Raw genomic sequence first — 17711 nt, forward strand, 5'->3', positions numbered from 1 at the left:
AGGTGGGCTTGGGTGCTCCACTGGAAGTGGAGAGACCCATTCCCTCTGCTGTCACCGGGCCACTTGGCATGGCTGTGGGCCCCGGGTGACAGAGGGAGCCCTGCCACTGCAGCAGCTGGTTCCTCGTTCTCTGCGGTGGCATCAGCAGCGTGTCCTCGCTGGCCGGAGCAGTCTCGGGACAGGGCAGCAGCTGCGGGAGGTTGGCACTGAGCGGCCTGCTCTGCCAGAAGCCACACGGGCCTCGAAACGCGGGATGGTGCAGGCCTGGCCCTTTCGGGGAAACTTGAATTTCTGCTGGATTAAGTTGGTTGTGTAACCACAGCCCAGCTGACTCCGTTGTTTCTCCGCACTAGTTACCAGTGAGCTGCGAGCGCCAGGCCCAGCGCTGCCAGGCAGGGCGGTCAATGGGCTGTGAGGGGAGGGCGCCAGGGACACAAACGAGGCCTTGTCGCCTCTTTCGCGGCTCCTCTGGCCTGAGCGGGCGGGGACGCAACCTCCCGCGGGTCCGGCAGTTCGCACTTCGAATCGCCACTCGGCGGGCGCCTATATGTATACGTACATAGATCCCGACGGCGATGAGCGCTCGCTCGTGTGGAAATACGGGGGTCCGGCGTGAGAGCACCCGTGCAGCCGCACCGGGCAGGGCGGGACAGCCGGCAAGCGGCTGACAGCGGTGTGGGAAGGCCCTTCGCGGGAGCGGGCTGAGGGGCTGCGCCAGCCCCCGCAGGAGCGGGGTGAGTGAGGGGCCGCTCTCCTCCACGGAGCGGGACCCCCCCGTACTTGCGGGGGGAAGGCAGGAGGAGACGATGCCGTTTGGGTGACCCGACAAACGGCAGCGGCGCGGTCTGCAGCGGGGCGCTGCGCCGCCCGGGCCGCGCACCCGCCGCCGGGCCGGGCCGGGCCCGCCGCCGCCGGCAGGCCCCAGCCGGGTCTGTTGCCACGACAACCGAGTTGCTCGGCGGGCGGGCAGCCAGGCAGGAAGTGCGGGCAGGGGATTGGCCGCCGTGGGGCACGTGAGGCGGGCGCGGGGCGGGGCGGTTGGACCGGCCCGGGGGCCGGATGAGCGCGGAGCGGGGCGGGCGGGGCGCGGGGCGCTGCGGTGCCGGCTCCCGTACTCTCCCCTGTCGGCGGCCGGCGAGGCGAGTCCGCCGCGGCCAGTCCTCCGCGGCCGAGCTGCCCTGCTGTGCCCGCCGGGCTGTGATGTGTGTGCCCCGCTCGGCGGGAGGCGGGGAGTGCCCGGCGGAGAGGAGGGGAGTTAGTCAGCGGCGAGGAGGAGGAGGCAGGGCGGGAGGCAGGGCCATGGAGGGCAGCGCTCCGCGGCGGCGGGCGGCGCGGGCTGTCTGACCGGGGCGAAGCGCGAGGGGCACGGCCCGGCAGCCCGGGCGGCAGCGGCGGGGCCGGGGATGAAGGTGCCGGGCAGCCCCCCGCCGCCAGCCGCCGGCCGGTGACGGGGCGGGGGCCCGGCGGGCCGCTCGCTGCCCTCCTCGGGGCAGGCGGGAGGGAGGGGACTCCGGCCGGGGTGCCGTCGCCCGGGGCCGCGGTGACTCAGAGCCGGCGCGGCCGGGGGTGAGCCGAGGTCTGTTGTTGTGGGATTTTTTTTCCCCGGCAGGTTATAAATAGCCCCGCGCGGCGCCGTGTCACGGAAGGACACGCTGGCCGGGCGCGGGGAGAGGCCGCCGCGCTCCGCCTGCTGCCGGCGGGCACAGCTGCGAGCGGCGGGCCGGGAGAGCCCCCGGCGGCGCGGCCGGGCCCCCGCCGCTCGGTGTTGCACACGGCGAATAATTGATATCGCTTGCGGGAGGCAGCGGCGGCCAGTCTGCGCGGGGAGAGCGGCAGAACGCTTCGGCTCCTTCAGACCTCTCTGAGGAATCGGAGAAAATGAAGCCGGAACGAGGTAAACGGTTTATCAAGATATTTCTGTTTTTGTTTTGCTTTGTTTCTAGGAGTGGAAATAGCCCTGTATTTCGTTTCGATGTTATCGCTCTATTTCCTTATCCCCTCCCCTCTCATCTTTTGGGGTGGGAGAGAATCCAGGTACCTGAGTTCCCCTCGGGAAATGCTAATGATCGTGTGAAGGTACCTTCGGAGCTGATTAACAGCCCCACGTCCTGCCTGCCCTTCGGCGTTCCATTGTCTGGGCTGGGTGGAAGGGAGACAAACACCGGAGCAAACTGCTTTTGCTCTGGGAATGCTGCAGTTTGCGTGTCAAGTACAGTCGCCTTGTTAGCACAGAACTGCAGTGCTGGGGCGAGAGTCGGTCAAAGGCAAATCGGCACCCACAGACAATGCCAGCACATGCACAAAAATGTCAAAATGTAGCTGAAAAATACCCTGGAAATAACCACAGCTTCCCTCTGTGTTGTATAACCTAGCAGTGTTTTTTGTTCCAGTTACAAAGGAGATGTATCGTAACGAGCGTGCCGAAATAGTAGTTTTTCACGGTCGTTTGGTTACTGTCTTGTCTGGATTACTGAAATCTGGTTTTACAGAAAAATAGACTGTCTATGTTTATGTTGATAACCCTTCAGCTCTTTGGCAGTATAGCAACAGCTGCTGATGCCCCTAGAGTTCAAAATATGTCATGACTTCTATTTTGATCCACACGAGCAGTGGTTATTGATTCCTTTTAGTTAAGGTAAGATTAGCTTTTTAAACAAATCTTATGAGTGCTCATCGTACAATTCTGAGTGTTAACTAAAAAAAACCCCTTGCTTAGATATTTGAGTTTCTTAAAGTTTTGATGACTGTGTTGTTTACTTGGTTGCTTTCAGTTTTAAAAACCTTCTGTTTGTGTTATAATCACTTCGGTGTTTTGAGAAACGCTTTAATGTATCTTAGATATTCGCGTGTTAAATACTAACACTTACGTGACATAGACATCTTAATTAGGTTTGTTAATGACATGTTTGCTAATAGTGATACTGCATAAATGACCACTCAGGTGGATTTCTTGTGTATATGCTGTAAGGATTATATGGTGTGACGATTGCACAGATAGTACGGAAATTATTGTAAACATGCATAAATTAATGGGGTTTAAGTACTAGGGATTTGAAATGGGCTTTTCTCTTTGCTTTCTTCCTTGTTTCTTAACTGCTTAAACCTTCACCTGATCGATTGCAGCAAGGCAGGTTGTTTTTGAGAATCTCCTACCATGTTAATACCAGACGTCGAAGTTTGAAAACTGTGTCCTGTCAAGGTGGAAAAAATTTCAAAATAGCCAGGTAAAACCCAAGTCAATGTTTGCAGCTTTAAAATGTTCCGCTGTAGCAGTTCAAAACCTCTATAAGGCCTTTGTCTATTATTTTCTTTAATTTTTAGGCAGGAAAAGTTAGAACGTAGGAAACACCTTCATTTGCCTGATAAGTGATCAGATGCTTTTTTTAAACCAATGTGGTGTAGAGGGAACCAAATTTATAAAGAAAGCAAGTAATTAGGTGGTTGATGTTGTGGTGTATTTTTTTTTTTCCTAAGCTGACAGTTAATAAACTTGAGATTATTATCTGTCGTAAAATGTGTATCACAAAGTGACTGAAACCCTTGAGAAGTAATGTCATGAAGTTCTTTTAAGATAACTAACAAAATCTTGAAAAAAATCATGGATCTTGCCAAACACTGGAGAGTATCTCTAGCCATTTTAGTAAATACCTCTGGCTTAGCTGTGTGCTAATGTAATAGAGCGATACCATGCACAAAAGGGGCTGTGAAAGTGCTGCCTAAATGCCACATGCGGCCCAGAGACTCTTAGGAGGCACGAATCATGCAAATGTTTACTTGTGCTGCTTTCTGCATAGCAGCTGCACCACAGGATCCAAGCAGCCAAGTGTGCAGTCACCTGCTTCCAAGCGTCGCAAATTAATGGCAAAGGCCAGGGGAGAAGCAGATCACTCAGCTTGTCAGAGTCTTCACCCTCAAAATCCTGAGAAGACTGCAAATCCACACACCAAGTGAAACATAAGGAAACAGACTTCAAAAGACTTGAAATGTTTTGGGCTTTTTTTTTTTTTCATTCTTACAAGTAATTATATCACAATCCATTTGGAGCAGAGAGATACAGTTCTTGTAGTTAGAATTAAGCTTAAAACTATATTTAATAGGATTGTAATGCCTAGGCATGTTGGGAGAAGATATGATTTAGCCTTTGTCATATGACCAATAAGATTCTTGTTATCACCAGCAAAAATGGGTGGTCCAGGAGAAGAAAGGGGAGATCTAAATGTGCAACTGCTTTTTTAACAGTGAGAAATGTTATAGAATATTTTGATTTAAGGAGGTGAGAGGGATGAGCAGAAATGAAGCAAAAAAGGGAAATTTGGCCCTAAGGTACTTACCTCTCTTCATAATAAGGCAAGTTTGAAAATTACGGATATAAACGTACAATATACGAGAGTATGGAGGAGGTGGAATGTGGAGTGTTGCTTAGCAAATCCATGGAGCAGGAGAAGAGGGGTTTGAAAGTGCAGGTAAAAATGTGGACTTATTCCTTTGCCATGCAAAGGCACAGAGCATCCACAGGACATGTCTTGTGGGCATCGCTTGGGACTTACCCATCAGGTGGGGTGTCAGTGTGGACAGGCAGTGGTTGGTCGAAGCGCATGGACTAAACTACCTCGATACCGGGTCTAGAGAATACAGGAACTAAAATACTGATGTCTGCCACTTGGCTTCACCTTTCCTACAGCGCCATTCTTGAAAGTGGTGAAGCTGAGGCTCCACCAGTGCCAAGAATGATCTGTCTATCTTTATTACAGTGTTTTTGGAGTGATGTTTGAGGTGTGGCGTGGTGGTTTTTTTGTTGTTTGTTTGTTTGTTTGTTTCCCCTTTCTGCAGTAAGAACATATCAGCTTACCCAGCTTTGATGCCTGATACCATCACAGTTCAGTTTCTGCAGTACAGCTGCCTAGTCAGCTGCTTTGTGTTGCATGTTTGGGCCGCCGTTTCCTTTCTCAAGTACAGAGCTTTGCTCTTGCTCCTATTGAACTTCATTCTAATGACTTCTGATCACTTTGCTGGTTTATTGAGTCTGGAAGACAGAGCTAGACTTCGTAGCAGAACGCTTGCAAACTCTTCCAGTACAGCTTTGTTCATAAACTGTATAAACACACTGTTTCACCATTGCAGTTAATGAAAACATTGCATAATGTCAGGGTGATAGCTTACTGCCAAACTTGGAAGGCTTGTTATGTACTCTTAGAGTACACTTGGTGCACAACTGGAACAAATCTTGTGGTTTAGATGAATCTACAGTATAGTCATATTTTACTGTGGGAATGTTACAAGACATCAAAAGTCTTACTATAGTCTAAATAGCTCAGAGTTACTGCTCCTTCCTCCTCCTTCTCCCTTGCTGCATGAATGATCATTTAAAGGAGGAAGCCAGGCTTGTTTGTCTCTAAATGCATGCTGGCTGTTTTTTATCGCCTTATTCTACTATTTTCTTACTTTTTTATTACCTTGCTTTGTTTATTACTCCGCTGTGTGTTCTCTGTGTGGAGACTATTCTGTTTTCACTTACAAATTAAGCAAAAAGCCTCTTTTTGAAGCATCAGTTCTGTCTTTGAGATTATCCTAATTTAAAGAAATGGCTTTCTGTCTACAGGAAAGGAGCAGTCAGTCTGAAGATTGCTTTTTCTCTTCTCCCTCCTTCTTTGCAAGTCAAACTCAGATACGTGCCTCTGGGTCTGTTTGTAGTAACTGGGTTAAGAGACTTTCTTCCACCTCATTTGGTGGTTTGGTATGGAAAGAGCTAACTCTGAGTTCAACAAAAGTCTGTTTACTGTCTCCTGTCGGAAACACAGCTGAAGGATTTCTGGATGTATCTGTGAGGAAAGCTGGAGGAGAGATTAATGAAGATGAACAGTTGATTGAATTCTTCTTCAAATTCTTATGAGGAAGGATAAGGAGGCATGGGATTGGGGTGAAGTGAGCTGAACCAGTGTGTTTAGGAGTTGTGGAGTTAGTTGTTAAATTAGGAGACCTGGATAAGGTCCTTGTTTTTAAAAACAATGCTTAGTGTTATGCCCAATATTAACTCAGTGAAAGATTTTCTGGAAAACTTTTTAGCAAAGATGATGTGCTACAGAGTATGCAGATCAGGAGGTGAAAGCATCTTTCTGAAAAAGGATCAATGGTATTTTAGTGTCCTGTATTGCACTGTGATATAGACACTTCAGTTTTATAGCATCTTCTCAGTGAAATGTCATGAGGCACTTAAACTTTTCTATGGTAGAATGATGTACCCAGTAAACAAAGTAATAAACTGGAAATGAAGTGCTTCCTGCTGAGCGGAGCTGTCACTCCAAAAGCGTTTGGGCAATGCTGCGGGCTTGGTTGCCACAGGTAAGTGCAGGTTGGGTGATGATGAGCTGGAGGTGACGCAGCTCCGTGCTGGCAAACACGCTCCGCAGCGCAGAGGCACGTGCGAGGAGGTACGTGTGGCCAGGGAGGCAGGAAAGGGCGGGGGGTGTCTGCTCTTCCCGTTTGGATTACTTTCAAATAGAACCAGCTTAGTCTTTAAAAGAAAGAAAAACTAGAGCTGTTCAGGATAATAAACCAACCAAGCCAGCCGAACTGACAGGTGGTCAGGATATTACGCTCCGGTTCCATTTATAAGGCACAAAGCCATCTAGCCCTCATCTCTGGTGAGAGCAAATTTGTCCTGAAAACACATAATATAGGGATGCAATGTGTGAGGATAAGTGGACGGGAATATAAGCCTCCCCCGCTTTTTTTAATTGAGGGTAGGGTCTAGGTACTTTCAATACAACTCTGTCCTTGCACCCAAGAAATGGGAATATATGCTCTTTTATTAAATTTCTACTATAAAAGTTCAGCTTGGAACAGTTCTTAGCTTTAAGGTGCTTATCTTTCCCCCAACCCAAAAAAAAAAAAATCTAAGGATATTCATTTGTAGAATTGGAAAATTTTAAGTTTTGGTTTGAAATACCTGCTTATGTTAAAGTTTTCCTACCTGTTCTACAACTTGTAGCTAGTGTTGACAGCAAGGCAGGTCCTCCCATTGTAGAAGTAGCTCCTGAGCTGGAAGGGTGTTTGTATTAGCGTTCAACAGTGAGAGCTCTTCACTGCGTGCCTGTTGCTTAGAACAAACCACACTAGTAACAACTTTGCCATTTTCTTTTGTTTGGTTGGGGTTGTCCATACCAGCTACCTTCAGAGGGGCTCTTGTTGCTGGAACAGATGCTGCTGGAGTGGCATTTAGGTGGATATTTTGGGGCTTGTGGCTACACCAATCCATAGGCATGGGCTATATGACCCTTCTGATCGTGTTGTTTACTTGCTAAAGTGAGAAACTTGGGCATGCCAGCTCAGATCTCTGGGCTGAGGCCTGTTAGATTGGGCTTAATTGTTAAGGGCAGTGTTGAAACTATTATTGGATCTGAGGTCTGCCAGTTTCTAAATGTTTTTAAAAATAAGCTAACATTTATAAATACAGATTCTCATGAGAGATACGAGTTTGTTGCCAAATGAAATTCTGCTTATTAAAATTAGAAATCTTCTGTGAAAACAGAGTAACTGATGGGAACAAGCTAGCTATATGATATTTGTTAAAAGAATTTGCTCTAATTCACTCTTTATAAAATGTTTTTGTTATTTTGACAAAGGTCTACTAATAGCAACTGTTAAATGGTGCTGAAATAGCCATAGCCTATTGGCAACAAGTTTAGGATAACAGTCTGGCAGTTATTAGCTGTTCTTTTAGTCAATAAGGTCTTGCTGTTTAATTGCAATTATAGCTCTAATATAACTGTTTTCTCCATTCTGATGTGATACTTGGTGAACTATGGTTTTTAGATTTTTGAAGGTGTCTCACATCATTGTTTTTCAAAGTAAATTGTTCAGTCTTCACAGGTCATTTGTATTTAATGTTTAGACAGAAGCCAGTTTTAAAGTTTAAGTTATTTTAAAACTGCCTGTAAAATTGCATCATTACCTTTGTACTACTGGGTACAAAACCTTCATGTATCAGTAGGCAGTTAAGGGTGTCTGTAAACCTGGGTGAATGCAAATACAGAAGAGCACCTCTTGGACTTGGGTAGGTGGTTGGACTTTGGAACACTTAATTTCTTGTTATGCTTGTCCAATGCAGAGTGGGATGAATATAGCTATAAGCACATAGCCAGAGCCATGTGGAGTTATTCTTGATCTGCACACATAACTGTACAAAGATTGGAAGAGACATTTTTATAAAGGCTGCTTGTAAAGAGTATAATTGAGTTGTAAGAGGCATGAAAATTCTCTAGCTGTTCTTAACAATTCAGTGTTATTCTGACGAAATAAAATGTTTACTTAACTTGCTTGTATTAGTGTATTTCCTCCTTGTTAAATGGGTGTGACTGGTTCTTTTTGCTAGTGATTGTCGCCTTACCTTTTAATGTTAGGTTTGGCACCAAAACTATTTGAAGTCGCTATCTGGTATTCTATTACTACATTATGTTGTCTCAAAATGCAAAGATGTAATGGGATAGTTTGAGGATGTTCTCAGGGATAATGTGGAGAAGAGCTGTGTGTGAATCAGTGGAAGCAGATGAACTCCACATATGTGAAATGCTGATGATGCTTCCATGGGTGTTCTGAATGGAAGAACCCTTATTAAGAATAAAGGTGAACAAAATAGTCTTACTGAGAAGTGTTCTGAACATTTTTTTTTTCTTTAAGAGCAGTAAGATGAGTTCTTCAGCTTCTCCCATACACATTTATTTTGATTTGACTTTTTTTCATTTTGTGGGAAGGCATCCAATCTCTCTGTGCAGGCATGTAGTACCCAGTAACCAGAGGGCACTTACACTTTGCTCTTAGCAGTGATCAATGCATTTCCCAAAGCTATTGCTAAATATGACTTCTCTGATCCTAGGGGAAAACAGGTTGGATTTTCTTCTGAGGTATAATAAAAAGAGACTATATCTGAAATAAGGAATCTCTGGTTGCACATATGCCAAGTCATCTGCTTCACATTGTGTATCCTGTGAAGTTAGTGATTTTTTTTTTTTCCCCATTAAGATCCCTGGGAACCAGGTTGGTAAGTAAGTCCATTTTAAATGGTGAACTTCTTTAGTGAGACTACAGGCAGGTGACTGCTTATGCTAGTTTAACCTTTTAATGGTGCTGTGCATGTGGGGATTACTTTGGGCCCCTCATGGGCCTTCAGGATTTCTAGGGCAGGTTTCACACTTCTCTGCACTGCAATAAATAAAGCTTCTTTCTCAGGGTGCTGTGCAAGTATCATCTTGTCGTTGGGTATAATGGAGGAGGGAAAGGCAGAGAGAGAACTTCAGGGAAGAGTTGGGGATGGTATTAGCCCGTAGCCTCAGTACAGTCAGTACTGCGGTGGGAGGTGGTGATGGTTTGTTCTGAGGATCAGGGGAAGGAGAGGTGCAGGCAGAGCTGCTGTGGTCAGCACACACTTTTTCAGAGTGGTGGGACGCCCTCTCCCCAGGCAGGTATTCTTCTCCTTGGTTCCCTGCCAGGGCACTGGCCCAACAACATAAGTGGAACAAACCGTGGCTCGCTCACGCTTTTGGGCAGGTCAGAAAGTTTGGTAGAAAGTTTTGTCTGCAGACTTGGAGGGGCAGAGGGGGTGGTTAACAGTAATACCTGAGGAAATGTCTGTGATGAGTAGTTGCTGAAGGCATAACTTCCATGTTAGTGAATTTTTGATGTGTTGATGACTTGTGCATTTTTTTTGTAAAGTCACAAATATCAGTGCATTTTCTTTGCATGTTAGCGCTCAGTATTTACAACACAGCCCCAGTAAGACATCCTATTTACTTACTCTTTTTTGTTATAGCTTTTTCCATTGGGCTTTTAATTGTAATGAAGTAGCTGGACTTGGGGGCAGGGAGGAAGAGAACAGATGCATCAGGAAGAGAAGAGCTTTTGTACATATTCCAGTGACGTGGAGTAAAGGAGTAGGAGTTTCCTACTGGTAGGAACTGAACAGGGACAAAATCGTCAAGATGAGTATGGACTGGGAATGCATGGTTGGGGGAAATGGATTAATATAAACACTCATGCTGCTGAAAGGTAAATCCTTTTTTTTTTTATTCTGCTGTATATTTCCTTAAATGTGACTCTTTAAGCATATTTCCTATGCAAGGTTTCCCACTTCAGATGCCTTTTAATGAAAAGTATGGCTTTGTTTTGCTTTATTTTGAAGGGGAAATAGCTTCTTCCTTTTGAAGCACATGCTATTTGGCCAAAGAAATTTTGTTTACCATGGAGAAACAACGTGTCTGGAGGACTAGAATTGGAGGATAGGGCTGGATAATGATTGCTACCATAGTGGCAGTACTCCCTGTGTAGGATGTTCAGACAGCATGTAACGGCTTACACCATGTTAGCGCAAGGCAGGTCTGGAAGAGCCCTTCCAGAAGTGTGCATGCTGTTAAAAAGTGAATGAGTAGAACCAGGTAGCTGGCTTATGGAGCTGAAGCAGGAGGAATAGTTGATAATACCAGGAAAAACTGAAGATAAAGATCAGGAGATCAGTGTAAATCTGCTAGAGTACACATCTGCCTCATCTTACATTGAGCGATTTAAGTTCACTAAAATTGGTGTAACTGACTATAATTGTACTGTGTTCGGATGCTTTTCGCTGATAGTCTCACTGATCTAACAGGGTTCTGTGAGAAAGTATTTTGGATCTGCTAGAGAGAAAAGGTTAAGTGATGTTGCTTAATATGTATTTGCATGTTCTTTCATCCCATCTTCATTTTGAGAATATATAATGGCCTTCAGTTTCGTAAATGTTTTAAGACACTTTTTACAAGCTGGTTGTTTTCATTTTTACAGGCTGGTTGTTTTCATTGTGAGTTAAGCTTATGGTATGAAATGTAAAGCAGCATTATGATCTGCATTGATTTTGCTTTAAAATTGTAGTGGAACTATTAGCATCTGATAACTTCAACATTTTTAGGTATGGTATTGACTATATGTAGTCTTTCTCACTCATTAAATTTGACTTTAAACATCAAAAAAAGGAAAGCTATATATAAATTATGAAGACTGTGGGTGGTATATCTTATCAGTTCTTTAACGTGCACTGTAAGCATCAAGAACTGACCTCAGCTTTGTTCTGAGGAACTGAGCACCTGATGGGGGAAGAAGGGGAATAGGGTTGTCTTTATGAGTGCTTGCTGTTTTTATAGTCTGCAAATGAATATCTTAACCTAAAATGAATGTTTCAATCAAGGGATGCATTGGTAGAAATGTGCTTTTGTTTTTAAGCTCGTCTCCACAACTAGACTGTGTAAACATAAGGTGCCATGAAGTCACTTATGCTTTGCTCTGTAGGGGTCATGTGTGGATCTCACTTCTCCTGCACAAGACAGGACTGGAATCAGAACTAGTGTTTTTCTGAATTAGCTCATTACTAGACATCCCGTGCTTTGGCACAGCCCTCCAAAGGCTGAAGTTGGGTGTTTTTTGTAATGTGGGGATGATGCCAATTACTGGCAAGTGTCGCTGAATTGATGTGTAGTTGACTTGATACTGAGATGAACCACGTTTGGCTGGGATTTCCTGCTTTGTGAAATATGTAGGACTGCTTGTTCCTCAGGTTTGTGTTGGATAAAATTCATTCTTATCAAGACTTCACTTTTTTTGAAATTTTAATGTGTTATCCTGTTTGTGGCAGAAGTTGCATTAAAATAGTCTGTTTGTCTTGCTTATTATTAGTCATTTTGCTCAGTATTAAAACTGCAAGGGTTTTAGTGGTATTTTAAGTGCAGCCACTTTGTGATGGTGGAATATGCGTTTTAGGATTAAGTTCTATGTATATCTCTACCTGCTACTGTATTATGGTCAGTCACACTAGCAATGTCCTGTATGTATCTTGTGTCTCTACTGGAATTTGTGGAAGCATACAAGATCAAACTGAGAAATGAATAGCATGCTTCAAGGTGGGTTCTGTTTGGAATTTATAATATTTCTAAATTTAGTGTTTTATTAGGCCAGATGCATCAATTTCTGGGATGTTCTTCCACAAATATGCACAGAGCTCAGCTGTGTATACCTATGGCTGGCTTAGGACAGTAAGCTTAAAAGCTGGAGTGTCAACATGCTGTCCTACTTTTACTGTGTTGGAAGGATATCAGGTGTGAAAAGGATCCTTGTGGTTGCACTCCAGTAGCCCAGTGTGGGGAGACTGTTGAGGAGCATTATGGTGGGTAGGTGTGCCTGTCACCTAGAGGCAGCTGCTCCTCACTAAAACATGGTTAGTTGGCCTGTAAAAACAACTGGTGCCTCCTGAATACTGTCTCTGCCAGCCCCAAGGGAATTGACTTGGGGTTGTTACTTCTCTCTCATGTTACCAAAACTTTTAAACATACTGTGTTTACCAATGTGATAAATATTCCTGTTAGCCCTCCCATTCTGCCCATAGATATTGAATAGCTGTTTCACAGAAAATCTGAGTACTTTTTTCAAAGGCTAGGTGGTTGCTCAATTAAGAAAACTTGAAACTGCTTTTTCAGACATCTATGTAAACTGTGGTGTTTTTGCAGGAGTAAATGTTCCATGAAAGAAAAATACTTGGAAAGCAAACTGAGATAAAATATACAGGAAGCTTGCATGTCAGTGACTGATGAAATGGTACGTTTCGCGTATGACTTTCTGTGAGGCAGTGTATCTGTATCTGCAATCTTTAAATGGGCCAGCTACTAAAGGTATCCAACCTTCCTCGGATAAAATGTCTACTTAAAAATCTGGTATAGGCTGTTTTCTCACAACCACAGCTAAATGGCACTGCTGTGTGAAATGCGAGTGGGGGAAGGCCATTGTTCTGTGCAGTAGCATGTTTTTCATGGTCTTGAATGAGTTACTGAGTGCTACTGGGTTTTGAATGTGGTTGTGAAGTCTAGTTTGATCTGGACTTCTCATAAGTTTTGTGGCATCTAATTACAGAACAAGACTTTTATTCTTGTTTTGTGACGTGGTTAGGCAGAGAGCAGGATTATTTTGTGTGTGTGCCGATTATGTTAATATGGCAAATGTCATTTTAGTTCTTTTGGATAGGTAAGGACTGGATGAAGTTGTTTAATGCGGACAACCTGTTGTTTAGACTGCACCTAGAATAATATGTGCAGTTTTGAGACTACTCTCTGGAAAGAATATCATAAATTAGCCCGCTAAAAAACTGAGGAGTGGATCAGAAAAAATACCTCGTGCAGCTGAGCGGGTTCCGAGCAGCAGCGGCCGCGGTGCTGCCGGCTTTTTCCACTCCGGGGTCACTATTCATCACCTCGCATACTCTGCTGCTCGGGGCTGATTCTTCCAAACCGGTGCGGTGTGTGGACACTAAATGTGTAGTGCCAGCGCGCAGACACTCGGCAGCTGTTCCGGGCTTATTTGCTGGTACAGGGAGCGAGATGCCCGCGTGCGCCCCGGGCAGCCGGGTTCTCCTCCGGCCCCCGCAGGCTCCGGGGGCAACTGGCACCAAGTGTCAGTGCCCGGGGGTCAGCGGCTGCTGCCGGCTCGGCGTTCGGCCCCGCGTCCCCGCCCTCCCACGCGTGTCAGCAGTTCCGCGACATCACGTTCCCGAGGCAGGGGCGCGCGTGGCGTAACGCTGTTTTCCTGCCAGCAGCAGCAGCGCTTTAGTGCCGATGGCAGCGCTTCCTGCTGCGGGATTTTCCACCCGCCCCCCCGCCGTTCACCTGCCCCGGCGGGGCGGGGGGAGGCCGGGCCGGGCCGCGGCGGGGGCCGGCGCTCGCCCGGCGGGGCCAATCGGCGGCCGGCCCTGTTGCTATGCGCGCCCCTACTCTGCCTCCTTTGTGGCCGGTGCCGCGGGCACCCACCCGCGGCGGCGCGGCGGCGGGTTCGCTGCGGGAGCACGGAGAAGGTGTGTACCGGGGGGAACCGGGCCCCGGCCGCTGCCGCTCCCGGGCTGGGCTGGCTGCACCGGGCGGCCCCCGCTCTCCCGCCCCGGGGGTGTCCGTCCGTGAGGTGGCGGAGGCTGCGATTGACACGGGGGTTCGGGGGAGGAGGGCGCAGCGGCGGTGGGGAGGCTCGGAGGCCAGTAGCACCGGCATTGAAACGAGTTCGAGCTGTGTAACTGTAAGAGTAATCTGCAGGTTTTGTTGGTGTTTTGCTACGACAGCTAATTTAAAATCCGTCTATGCTAAAGTTGGGCTCTCCGCTTGAGCCGAAGAAGTGTGTTGTACTTAGTCTGTAAATAGTTCCTTTAAAAAAAAAAAAACAACCACCAAACCCCAAACAGTTTTGCCATATGTTCTTATGTTCTTCCTTTCGTTCTGTATACTGAGCCTATGAACGGCTGGATTTTGGTGAGTTTGTTTGGTGGTGTGTTTTTTTTTTTTTTTTTCCTTTCTGACCTCCCTCTAAAGGAATGTACAGCCTAAAAAATAACTCTGTTAATTGATTACATTGTTAGGGCAAGAGTATTAAATGGCCTGGAGCAGGACGGGGATATTTTTAAACCTTAAAACTGAGACATCTAGTTAAATGTCAAATCTGCTAACAGTTGTAGTTAGTGTAGCCATACGTAACTGCTTCACTCTTGATTGTTATGGAGGAAAAAAACCTCCTCCCCTCCCAAAAACACCCTGAAGCTTAACTGAATTTCTTCTGTGCCTTGTTATGTAGGTCAAGTTTCTCTTTTTCTTTTTTTTTTTTTTTGTTTGTTGTTCCTCCTCACCACCAGGAGGAAACTATTACAGTATTTTGATTTCTGCTAGAAACAATGCATGAAAGCACTATCAGCCCTTTGCCACTAGTTGTTTGTCTTGGGGCAAATGAAGCTGATGCAAATATGTCAACTTTGGGGGCAACTAAAAATATTTATTTTCAATTACCAGTTTACTAGTTGCTTAACTATGTGCTATGTTTAAAGCTAATTAAACAGTATACTGAAGTCAATGCTGAACTGAGAATTATCCATTCGTTTTTTTTGCAAACCTCTAAAAATGCAAATGTTCTTCTGACCAAAATACTTTAATATATTTTCATTCTGAGTCTACAGCTTGTGTATGCTCCTCTGAAAGGTACTGGAACTCTAGCTTAAGTGAGCCTGCTGACATTAGATGTTCACCTCCTGATACAGGAGGAGGAACAATTCCACTAGTGTACTCCTGTGGTTTGTGTGGGAATATTGGTTTTGAGTCACCGAAGCATTGCTTTATAAAGTAGTAAGGAATTTCTGGGAGGACAAAGTGAAATTTCATAATTGCATATATTAAATTTTAGAAGTCTTAATGTCTGCTGTTTTGCTATGTGGAAAATTACCATATGTAAGGAGAGAGGGAGGCAAACTAGATTCTTGGCTGAAATTCTGTTAAGCCTTTAAATTTTGACCCAATGTAACATTTTATTCTTTTGAGTACCAGAATACTATTAAAGCTTTACGTGACTTAAAATGTGGAAACTTGTAAATAGCTGAATTGTGCTGTATGACACAGTTCAATTCTAAAACTATCAAAAATGTTCTTTTGTTTTATGCATTCAAAATTCTGTAGTAGGCTCTGGTGTCCGTTTCAAAATGAACAATCTTTTACACAGCTTGAGAGTTGTAATGTCCTCATTTATCCTCCCAAATAAAGTTTAAAAACAATTTTATGGGCTTGGCCATTCTCCCAGAAATGTTTTAAATGAGAAGCATATATTGTCTCTTTTGTAACTTTTTTACTTTTGCAGGTTACTGTTTAACCGCTTAAGGGCAGGCCTTGTAGGTGAAGGTTAATAGCATTGGAAAAATTACCTGAGGAGCTTCATGCTGCTTCACCATCGTCAGTTTGATCTCAGTTCTTTCAGAGGTCCTTGCATTTCTGATGAAGAAGCACAATATCTGCCTTTGCTCTGCTAGCCTTATTCCTTTCCCTCCACCCCACCCTCTAAATAATCTGGACTGCAAATACTGAAACAAACCTACTGAAGCTGGAGGTAGCCTCGCTAGCTAAGAGAAGGATTTTGGGTGGTCAAACATGTTCTGACAAAGTTCCACAAGATAAATTACCCTCCACTTAAATGACAATGGACAGGTTGTAACATCAAAGTTTTGAGACATGAAGTAGGAAAACTCAGAAGATGAATACGGAAAGAAACTGCAGTAGAAGAGGTCAGATGTCATGAAAATAGTTTGCTCTGGGCTTTTTGTTTTGTCTTTTTCTTCATTTCAGATAAAATAATGGGATTCTTAATCTACATTCCTCACCTGAGGGCACTTCCTAACAAGTCCTATGTTTTTTTTCCTGTGTGCTTTAAGTACCCTGATAGCTAGTTCTGTTCCAGCAGCAGTGCTGCAGAAGTTTCCAGCTCGTAGGTGTGATTTCTAATTGACGTGACGTTGTAATAAAGTTATAAGCGTATCAGCTCCTACTTAACCTGCATACCTAATGTTTAATGTGTTATCCATTAAAATAAAATTCTTGAATTCTTGAGTGTTTCTCTCTCTTCTCCTTGTAAATGATCTTTAAAAGCTTTATTATTAACAGTGCATTTGCACTGTTTGTTTTGTTTCTCATTTTCTTGGTTTGTGTGGTTTTTGTTTTTTGGTTTTTTTTTTTTCAGTTATTCTGGGGAATTCTGCTCAGCGGCATTAGTAGGTGCCTCATGTGTAGGTAGAAAATGTGCTTCACAGTTCTTCCCCAGTATGACTGTATTTATCTTGGGCTTAAGTATGCCATCAGTGTTCATGTAGCTTCTTGGAGGAGACCCAAGTCTCTGGAGTGGACGTGGTTTGATAGCCCTGGATGTAATTCACCAAGCATTCATATGTGAAGTTGAGTATCTGTAATGGAGGCTTTTCCTGAACGTGCTGAAAGAAAAAAGCCTTTCAGACACTTCTAGATTGTTTAATTGCATCGTTCTCATTGGAACCAGAAGTACTGAAACTGTCTGGGTTCTTATTTTGATACAGTATCATGTGGATCTCTAAACCATTGTATTATATGAGACATATCCTATGCACGTGTGGTTGTATCTTCCAAATCTCCCATCGTTGTAGAATCTGAGAAAGCATTTTAGCCAGCGCTGTCTCTGCACCAGGTCTCGCTGCGGAGATTGCTAGTGCCTGTAACTGGCTGCTGCCCTGCTGGTCATCGGAGTGAAATACTGTCCTGGAAAGTCCTGTCTTCTTATTTGGATGTGTGAATTAGTCTTCTGATGCTCTGCAACTCTTTTTCCATATTCTCACATAAATACTTTTCAAATTTTTTCTGCCATTTTGCAAATTTGGGGGAATCTGCACTTTACTGGCTATGTCTGTGAACAGAATGCTCTTAGCATGCGTGATGCAGTGTTACTTTGTTACATGACTGAAACAAGGACTTCCTGCTGAAGGCCTCTTAGATGCTCCTAATAGTACTGATTTTTTTTTTCCTCTTTTCTTTGTGAAGTAGTTTTAGAAACAGTAAACGAGTCATGTTGTTCCCTTTTTGTCATTGTATAGCCTCCCACTTTCTTTTGAGAGCCTGATGAGTGAGGAGCAACAAGACTGGCGTGCCCTCCTAGGGCTAGGTTTGGAAAGATCCAGTATTCTGCTTTAGGTCATAGAGATTTGAGTTAAGATAGTGGAGTCAAGATAAGGTAAACTAACTCCAAAATTCTAAGCTTGGAAATGTGAGAACTTTTTGTTTTCTTAATGTATACAGGTAGTGGACAAATGTATTTCAGATCCTCTTAGAGGATAAAAGGCAGTGTTTCCTTGCTAGTAACGCATAGTTGAGTGTATGCTGTTCATA

General features: G+C 44.7%; 1 protein-coding gene across 3 annotated transcripts in view; it reads left to right on the top strand.

The window, feature by feature from the left end:
* Window positions 1-1120: 1120 nt before the first annotated feature.
* The window catches only part of ATOSA (atos homolog A), a 49793-nt gene continuing 33202 nt past the window's right edge, over window positions 1121-17711 (top strand). For 2 of the 3 annotated variants that reach the window (XM_065641926.1, XM_065641927.1), the window contains exon 1: window positions 1121-1894. Coding sequence is in view for 1 of the 3 variants with exons in the window: in XM_065641927.1 (XP_065497999.1) it covers window positions 1879-1894 (16 nt within the window). In the remaining 2 variants the exon portion in view is untranslated. Of the gene's footprint in view, window positions 1895-13830; window positions 13856-17711 lie in introns of those variants that run through there. The other variant, XM_065641929.1, reaches the window with a different exon arrangement.

Source organism: Caloenas nicobarica, chromosome 10 (assembly GCF_036013445.1).
Source record: "Caloenas nicobarica isolate bCalNic1 chromosome 10, bCalNic1.hap1, whole genome shotgun sequence".
Lineage (NCBI taxonomy): Eukaryota > Metazoa > Chordata > Aves > Columbiformes > Columbidae > Caloenas > Caloenas nicobarica.